The sequence below is a fragment of the Oreochromis niloticus genome, linkage group LG7 (assembly GCF_001858045.2).
Source record: "Oreochromis niloticus isolate F11D_XX linkage group LG7, O_niloticus_UMD_NMBU, whole genome shotgun sequence".
Classification (NCBI taxonomy): Eukaryota; Metazoa; Chordata; class Actinopteri; order Cichliformes; family Cichlidae; genus Oreochromis; species Oreochromis niloticus.
In genome coordinates, this window is record NC_031972.2 from 25,298,099 (window position 1) to 25,308,009 (window position 9,911).

Sequence of the window (9,911 nt, forward strand, 5' to 3'; positions counted from 1 at the left end):
ACATCCGGCACGGGCGGGTGTTTGCGGTACAGGAAATGCGGTGTGGCCCAGCAAGCACAGTCAACGAGGCCAGCACGCGCAGCAGTTTCAACAAGGCCCAGATGCAAAATTAGTACGCCTCTTTATGCCATTCATTCATTACTCTGCTGCGACCTGCAAGAAATTTTCTTTAAGCCCATGTATGTCAACACAGGGGCTCCTGGAGGAGTATGGAATGAGGAAGGGCAGGTTTTTGAACAATAGCGACAGGATTAACCTGTCCTGTGTGCCAGAGAAGACTCAGATCTACTCTGACAACTGTGACTTACCGTTTTTCAGTACAAACAAGGCTAGGCTAGGTTTATTGGAAATAACATGCAGTTATTTGAACTCCTTGTAGATGTCACTTACATAGTTAAATGTACAACTGCTGAGCCAGACAGAACTGCTCTCAGGTGTGGCAATAAAACTTTGGCAACCAATTTCTATACTACATGTTGGCTCATTCTTGCAAGTGAATAATTGTTTTTCCTTTAATGACAGCTGCAACTTCAAGCCAAGAATTGTCCTGTTGTCTACATTTACAGAACACAAGGACGTTGACATTTTACACAGTGCTTATACTAGCAACGTGACATCTCTTGAATTGCATTGCATAACCGGGGTGGATTACAAAAGGTCTATGATAGCAAGCCGTTGAGAGCCACTGGTGCAGGTCAACAAAGGACACGCTCCCAGTGGTCCCGGAGAGATCTGACAAGGTCAGACTTGTTTGGAAATTTTTGCAAAAAACATGTTAAGTGTAACCTTGGGTCAAATAGTGGACTATCTGTAGTAATGCCAAGGAGTCACAAAACGATGACAAGTTTTACAACGTAGTTATCATAATTCTGTCCCATATACACTAGTGTGTGAGATCTTAGCTGAAAGATAGGAGATGCAATTATCAGGGCAAGAAAATTCGACCAGCTAATGACATATTTCTATTGTTCATTCAGTTTCACAAGCTTAATCAGAGTATCACTGGGGTTGTGAAACTCTTGATAACAGATGACACTTATCACTGATTCTTAGATTGTATTATGCACGCTATGCTTTTTTCAGTATATCGAGTCCACCTGAGCTTTTGTTTTTCAGTTGTCAAAGTGCTGACAGACAGGAAACCATAAATATCTGTGAAAGTTGCCCAGTATCCTTTCTTAAATTAGGTGAAGGATGTGAATTGAAACAAAAAAAACCCCCAAAAAACAAACAGTGTATCTTTATAAATTATATTTAAGCACCTCATTTAATAAATTAATGTCAGTTACTGGTAGTACACTTTAACACTCCAACATTCTCATCTTTTCTGTAAATAACAAACCAAACAAGCAAAGTTAGAAAACGACTGCCGTTTGAGTAGCCAGTACGGACAGGCCTTTACTTTAGTTCCATTTAGGTAAACTCAAACATTTAAATTAACCCTCAGCAGCATTTACATCCTTGTACACACAGAGAGAGCTTGAAAGACTGGAATGAACCCACTAAAAAGTTTGAATAGCTAGCCTATTTTAAATACCTTGCCTGCATAATGGAAAAATCCCAGTGTCCTTTCATTATCAAAATTGTTAACCAGGAAAAAAGGGGACATCAAATCTATTAATACGTTTGTGGTCTTTAACTTTTTCCCTGCAGTTCTCTTTGTCAGAAGAACCATCCTCACCATTTTATTTTCATTTTCTCTTTTTGATCAGTCATCCAGTTCCAGACCAAAGTGAGCGTAGAGATCTCGTGTGGTGGTCCCTCTCAGAGCAGCTGCAAGACAGACAGATTAAAGGGTCAACTCCCTCTAGCCTACTTTTCAAACAAACCACAAAACACTGAACAGGCCAAGAGTACAGCACCGAAAAATTAATCAGGCTAAAGACGAGGCTTGCACTTGGTAAAAGGGGTATGAACAGAAGTATTTAAAGGATATTGATAATCTACATGGTGTTTTAAAGATTTCCAGTTACTTAGCCCCGCTAGCTAAATCTTCAGGTCGTTAGTATTCTGCAGAATCAAACTATGCTGAATTATGTTGGGTTGAGCCTGAAAGATAACTGCTTGCCAAAGAAAGGGCATACAAAAAGTAATACTTGTTAGTAGCCTAACTGCCAAGGTCAGAAACGATTCTACGTTTATCCAGCAGTCAAATAATGAAAACAAACACACACACGGCAAAAAACCTGCAAATAGTTTGCTCTCCTTTTTAATAAATTACCTATTAATATTGTTTCACAGTGTTTTGTTAGTAAAAATGAAGTGAGAATGCTTTCAGGCAGATAAATTAAAATATGCAAAGTGGAATAAATAAGTATAATCAACATTTGCTCTCACTATTCTTTTTTGTCTTTAAAACAGAATCAGTCAATACACATGACATTTAGGTTACTCCAGTGATCTTGGACCACTATGCATAGTTTTTTAAGTCTGAGGTGTTTCTGCCTCTTTATATAATCCAAGACCACCTGTGTGATGTTGACACCGCAGGCGTGTGCTACAAAGCAAGCTCAACATAGCCAAGCTCTGATATGTCAGTTGACTTTTCTTTTTAAGGATCAGTTCAGTGCCGCCCATTTCAACAGAGACATCGGGACAGGACAACAGCAGACAGGCCTATAAAGAAAAAGCTGTAGAAGTAGAACAGTGATAGGCAACAATTCTAAGAGACAAAATGTTACTTCACCTTTTACTGTTTACTTTTTACATGAACGCTCCACATTACAACATCAAAATGGATCAATTTAAAACAACAACAACAAAGCATTTAGGTCAGACACTATCCCATTACATGATGAAGAAGATGTGGAAGCCACTTTAGATTGTAGCTGGTCACAGTGAATTTAATTTTCCTTAGTTGATATCCTCCTTGATAACTAGCCTACAAGTAGAGTGATACATTATCTGACTTGTGTTGTGATTATTTCCTGTAATTCCAGCAGTGTAAAAAAGACTTGGTAGCAGATTAGGGTCAACCATAAAAACATGTAAACATTTTCTACATCACCAAATGAATGCATGCAAATTCCTGTGACCATGCAGCGCATGTTGCACTGCTGTAACTTTGCTGTGTGACTTTACTGCAGGGCTTCCTTTGGAGGTACTAGTACAGTATAAACATATTCCTTAAGCAGAGAATCTATAATCAAAATTGGAGCATGTTGTCTTGAAAAGAATCAGTTGAGATGTGGTGCCTACAGCTGATTTTAAATGGAATATAACTTGCTCTGAATCAGGTTATGTGTTTACTAGTTACTATGGTGACCTAACGAGGTAAAAAGAGAGCCACCTTTATGGCTTTAGGCTTGTTACAACTCGCTAACTCATTTGTGCTTCACAGTACACCCCTCAGGGCTCAGTGGAGACAATGTTTTGTTGCAGGACTCGTTCTTATTTCAGCAACTGCTGTGGGGTGAATGCGGTGGATGGGGCAGATACTGGATGTCACAATGAATGATAACTTTGGCACTTACAGATCCGCCTTTAATGATACTGTATGACGGATTAAACTTAAATTCTTGGCATAGCGCCTGGTGAGTATAATAATAATAATAATAATAATAATAATGATGATGATAATGCCGACATCTGTAAACCGATACAACTTTTTATTCTAGTTTAAGCATTTACTAAGAAGGTGGAAGGAGGTTTTAGTAATTACACATCCTGCTTGTTGTCTCTGAAGTCTCATGACATTTAATTTGAAATAAAATTTAAAAAACACTCTGAATACTAAACTAATTTTGGGCTAAAGTGATAAATAAACTTTGGCATCATTTGTTATAAGGAGTTTGTGTACCAGGAAAAATGGACAGTGTTGATAACTATAGACTAAAGCTTTGATTTAGAAAGTCTGCATGTTGAATATGTTCAAAATGATCAGCTGAGAATGTAAATGCTATATTTCCCTAATTGTGAAGCCGATAATATCAAATTTCATCCAAAATCATGCAATGGTGATGCAAACACCAAATTTGGTACAATTTAGTCCTTTGTATAATAATATTGTCTGATTAACCACATGAAAATCAAATTTTTCAAGAAGGCAGCCAAAATGACCCAAGAAAAAGTAGTTTTTGCTTTTAATCACTACGTAATTTACTGATTTTTATTATCTTGTGTCAATTTCTATGTTTTGAAGCATGCAGTCTTTGCTTACTTTTCTGGTATATTATTAGGCTAGTAGCGCTACTGCATGAGGTAAATGGGGCATGGAGGTAGGAGCAGTGCCTTTGTTTCAGCATTCAGCCACATCTCATGGATGAACTACTGACACTCGTCCTTACCACTAGGTTATCTGTCATCTGTGGCTCCCAAGAAGTTGCCTCTGCACATTGGTTCGTGGGCTAAACAAGGTGAGGGAAGCACATAGAAGATCCAGTGTATGGTTGATGGTTGATGGTGTATAAATTCATAGATAGACTCCTGTTTTCTCAGAGATGACAGCAATAAAACAGAGTTGTTCAAGTTGCTAGCCAACAAGGTTTGTGAATCTGACACAATCAGTAGTCCAGTGATTGCTACAAGAGGGCCTCTTGCAATCACAAGTACCAAGTGCCTAGATGCTGTCTCAGCCAAGAGGAGGCTGACACCGGGCTATGCGAGAGATGCAACTCTGACTAGACGTCAGTCGCTCATTCATTAAAGCAAAGGGCACCAATGTGTTTATTATAGCATTGTAGACAGTGGGAAGGAAAAACTCAATTTTAACAGGAAGAAACCTCAGGCAGAACCGGGCTTACATTAGGGAAGCCATCTGCCGTGACCAGTTGGGGGTGATGGGAAGAAGACAGGACAAGAGACAAACTGGAAGCTCAGGGATCACCAGATCCAGCGATAACTATTAGCTTAATCAAAAAGAAAAGTTGTGAGTCTAATTTTGTAAGTAAAGAGGGTGTCTATTTCCCAAATCCAAATTGGGAGCTGATTTCACAGAAGAGGGGCCTGAAAGCTGAAGGCTCTGTCTCCCATTCTACTTTCAAATACCCTACAAACATAAGGACATGTGTGATAAAATTATTAAAACCTTTGTTAAACTTAGAATCCTTCTGAAGCGTCTGATGATGATCTGCATCATGTGAACCACTTTATCATAGTGATGTGTGACTAAACAAGTTCATGAGGCAAGAAGTGAGCCTTGCATGGAAAGAGAAGAGCTATTCCACCATCCAGTGCAGCCCTTAGGGACCATGTAAAGCATGCTGCCTACCAGGCAGGAATCATCTGGGGCTGGGCTGAGGAAGAAGCCTGTACAGTTTCATGGTCCACACTCCCTATAATAGTTGCATGCTGCTAGGAACTGACCAAGTATGGACGTAAACATGAGTACAGAGGCAGATACTATCAACATGAATTTTTTTTTTGCATGCTATGCCGTTTTTATTGCTGAAGTAGTCGTTAATATTTACAAAAATCTGCTGATCTACTAAAGACACGACAAAACTGAACATTACTTTCAAAATAATATGATACATATGCATATATCTTACAGTTAGGCTCTTGATAAATGATAAAAGTCATAATAATGAATCTGAGATGTTTAAAATTGTATGTTTGATTTTCAATTATCTTGTTGTCCAGTCAGCAATTTTAATTTTTTAAACAGCTAATCAAGTAATTGTGCCAGATTTGGTGGTTATATCACAATCTACACCATTTTTCTGTTATCCAATTCACTGTTATTTTCTATGACCACTTTTTTCAGCAATGTCAGAGAAATGCAAACCTTAAAGTGGTAAATATATGCAAAAAGGGGAAAAAATTTAAGTAACAACATGAACTCAACCAAACAGTTAGACAGACCGACAGATGAACATGAGACAAAGGACATTTGTCTTTAGAGGGTAATGCAGGGCATCTCCTCTTGTCTCCTCACTCCAGAGCCTGCCCACCCCACTCCTCCCTCTCAGAATAGCAGCATACAGTACAACAGCAACTCAGTGCGTTAAGTGTAGAGCCTTTGTGAAAGTGTGTGCTTGAGACAGAGAGAAAGAAGGGGAGAAGAAAGAATGACGGCACGTCTTTGTATTTGAATATATATGCACGTGTTACTGAATGCATGCAACTATAGACAGAGATTGTAATTGTGTGTCAGCCTGCGGGTGATGTGAAAGACAGCTATTGTGTCAGAGGGGAAATGCCATCTCCGTTCACTATGAAGTCATTATCATCCTGACTCTTCACTGTACTAACAGAGAGCTTGAAGAGATAGCTAACATTTAACTCAGAACAGTTTTACTATGAGAGATCACCTAATCCTTCTAGAGAGACCGTTCACAAGTGGGAAATAAGTGTATCGGTGCACTGTACATTTAAAATCAGAGATTAAACTGGGAAGGGAACACCAAGATTTTATCCTCAATAAAACACACACACCCTTAGGCAGTATGACATGACTGTGATTCACCAGAACTCCTTACTTACTGAACTTCACCCTACTTACCCAAACTTGTGCAGCTGCAGAACAGGGATACAAAAAAAACCTTATGATTATAATAAATTATAATTACCCTTTTAGTAAAAAGGTGAAACTCCTTTTTCTTGGTCAGAAAACCTTTTGAACTCCACAAGAAGGGAAAAAAATGTGTGAGCAGCATGCCAGTGATGTACAAGCATTATCTGATATGCGAGTTAATTAAGTAGTACCAAATTTGAAACCCATTCAATATTAGCCCATATAATCACTCAGAACAAAAACTACATGATTTTTAGTGGCTGACCTTTTAAAAAAAGACGTATACACAGGACTCTTCAAGTCCTTTTTTTGCTAAAGAATTTTTATAAGTAATCCCATGTGCAGCATATTATTAATTACTGTATAAAGTTGACTAAAAATACTTTTGTTTCAACAGAGAGAAGCAGGCACATCCCTCTTTCCTGCCCTCCAATGGCTGGCTGAGGAGGTTAAATCTTCCATTATAATTCTTAGTTTACATTTTTTAATACTCTCACACTTGTCATCACAATGTGTGTTTATGGTTATGCAGCAAATTAACCAACACTCATAGTTAAAATTTAATTCAAGCAAGTGGACTTCACATGTCATGGTTGTAAGAAAGGTGCACTGGATAGACAAATCCACACAGCCCTGTTAAAATGCTCAATTTTAGTGATGTTTAAAAAGAAAAACACCCAAAAAACAAAAACAGTGCACAAAATTTACCAATCACAACAATGACCCAAATCAACAAAAAGAATTACTTTAACAGAAGAAGATTACATTTTTTTGAAAGACTCAGCCAGACCCCAGACCCAAATGCAATGGAGTCTGTGGAGTGACCTGATAAGGGCTGTGCATAAGATGGCCTCATAATATGACAGATTTTCCAAAGAAGAGAAGGAAAATAGTGAAAATATTGGTACGTTTAGATGTGCCAGCTTACACGACTGAATGCTCTATTAAAAATTAAGAGTGTGATTAAGGGAACATGTCCACGAGCCATCATCTTAAAAATAAATAAATAAATAAAGGTACTACTGCACTCATCCGAGCGTGCAGCTCGGATCAAAGCTGACCCTTCTCACCCTGAACACAGTCTGTTCGACCTGCTCCCCTCAGGCAGGAGGCTCCGGTCCATTCGCACCAGAACCTCTCGCCATAAGAACAGTTTCTTCCCCTCTGCTGTTGGACTCATGAACAATAACCATATGACTGTTCCCACCACTAACACATGACCCTACACTGTGTTCACTGCATCATTCCATGTTTGGACCTGATGATCACCTGCACCCATGTATATATCTATCTATTTAGCACTTTTAATTCTTTAATTCTTATTTTTATGTCTATTTAAGCGTTATATGACAGTATGTTTGCACTAAGTACCGTAGCAATTTCCTAATGTTGTAAACCTGCTCAACATTTGGCAATAAAACCCTTTCTGATTCTGATCCCTTTATAAATTTCAGTTTAGTCCAGTAGATGACTGCCACGTAACATTTGTGTTGTGAAATTAAAATGATATGGTGGTTTTATAACGTTGTAGAGGTGCACTAATGTTAAAAATGGGTCACTTAAGCCTGTTGATAGGTAAGCAGCTGTTAGGCAACATGATGATGTCGTAGTACCTCATATAGATAAGAAGTGTCATGGGACAAACAGAGTGAAGTTTGGTGTATTATAATAAAATTGTGTTGGTGACTGATAAACAAATATTTTTCACACTTTCACATCGCTTGAAGAAAATTTTATGCCCAGTGTTTAGAAGAGTTGATGCTCAGGGTGAATGTTAATTACATTCCCCCTCCCCCCCACCCCACAGTAAAGCTGATTTGTTTGCATGGATTCATTCATGCAGGAACACACCAGACAGAAACAAAAAGCTGTGTGGATAAGCCGAGGAAACATACTAGTGCAAACTAATTAACTAACTTACTGGCAATGTGTGATGAAAGGCATGCACTCTAGCACAAATCAGTGTTATTTCAATTTTGAATCACAGTAATATTCACATCAGCAGTTAGAAAATCATTAATAATATGATTTTATTTTCATTTTACCAAGCTTCACTTATTACTACATAAATTGAATGCTAATTCAAACTTGAATTGAAATGTCTTTTTCTCTCTTACCTATTCGACCCAGGAGTGACTGCCCAATGTCTTTGATGTCGTTGTATTCATGCAACTTATCAATATGATGTTCCAGCTCCTCTACTCTATAGCCCCTAAACGCGCGCGCGCACACACACACACACACACACGGTCTCAGCAGATTTATGCAAAAGATCATATGATGCAGACAAAGGCACAAAATGACAAACATCTAAAAAAGCTAAACTGCTATGTGCAGGCGTACCATTAAATCTGAGTTCTAATGACACAATGAACCATCACTACCCATACCATTCAAGTTGCACCTCAAGACAGAAATACAGCAAGAACAACACAGCTGTACTTACTCAGCCTCCAGCTGTGCTATCTCTGTATCCAGCTGCTCTCTTCTCCTCTCTAGCTCCTCCACCTCCTCTGTAGGGCTGACTTTAGCACTCTCAAGTACTTGAAGCTGTGACAATCATAACAGAATAAGACATGTGTGGCATTGTATGGTGTGTGTGTGTGTGTGAAAACGAAGACAGGAAAGCTACTTACAGGTGACTTGAAGTGGGAATGTATTTTCTTAAACTTTGAGAATGGAGTTCTACAAAAAGAAGAAACGAATTAATTATGAGAAAATTTCGATAAAAGTACATGCAATTTTGTTAAGCCAACAACAGCAACAATAGCTTAGCTGCAGTAAAGGTCCTCAAGATCGGACAATCATTTAAGTACACCATAAACATATTATGCCACTTGTGTTTTAAGTTAAGTAAACTCCATCTTACAACATTAAACTTGGAGCTTTGGTTAGGTGACAGGAATTATATTTTACGATATGGCTAAAAATATAATACCTGTCAGTAAATTGCCTGTTTTTCTTTTACAAAAGGTTGCTATTATTACACATATTATTTTATTGGATGTGTTAAAAAAAAAAAAAAAACCCAAACAAATAAACACACACAAAAAAGGAAAGGAACGTACAGTTTACATATAAATCAAGCCTTAAAGCGTGAACAGAATAAATAAACCACCCAGATGAACCGCTGGGCTGCAAATACATGTGGTTTAATGATACTGCACACCTAATAATAAAGTTGCTTTGTGAAGTGGTGGCTAGCGTTAACGCTAACATTAATGGTAAGCTGTCCTCACAGTTACCTTTTTAGCTGTCCTTTCCTTAAGTCATTTCCCTCCGGCGTCGAAACTGGGCAGTTACTTTCACAGCAATTAGTTTCAACGGACTGCTCCGTGTTCATATTGCCTTAAGGAAATATGTGTGTTAGTGTTGGTTTAATACAGCATCCGACAGCTGAACACGGAAAAGGAAGTTTGCAGTTCGCGGCTAATGGTAAACAGATTCATAGCGTAGT

General features: G+C 38.3%; 2 protein-coding genes across 2 annotated transcripts in view; both read right to left on the minus strand.

Annotated features, from left to right (window-relative positions):
* The window catches only part of slc27a4 (solute carrier family 27 member 4), a 28,028-nt gene extending 19,081 nt beyond the window's left edge, over positions 1 to 8,947 (minus strand). Inside the window, exons 1-2 of the mRNA XM_025909347.1 lie at positions 8,901 to 8,947; positions 1,682 to 1,773 (exon numbers count right to left, since the gene is read on the minus strand). Coding sequence (XP_025765132.1) covers positions 1,682 to 1,716 — 35 coding nt within the window. The 5' untranslated portion in view covers positions 1,717 to 1,773; positions 8,901 to 8,947. The remainder of the gene's footprint in view (positions 1 to 1,681; positions 1,774 to 8,900) is intronic.
* On the minus strand, positions 1,251 to 9,911 carry swi5 (SWI5 homologous recombination repair protein). Its single transcript, XM_003444354.5, has 5 exons — positions 9,700 to 9,911; positions 9,091 to 9,139; positions 8,901 to 9,004; positions 8,572 to 8,666; positions 1,251 to 1,773 (listed from the first exon to the last, which is right to left on the minus strand). The coding sequence occupies exons 1-5, from the start codon at positions 9,795 to 9,797 to the stop codon at positions 1,709 to 1,711; spliced, it is 411 nt and encodes a 136-aa protein (XP_003444402.1). The 5' UTR covers positions 9,798 to 9,911; the 3' UTR covers positions 1,251 to 1,708.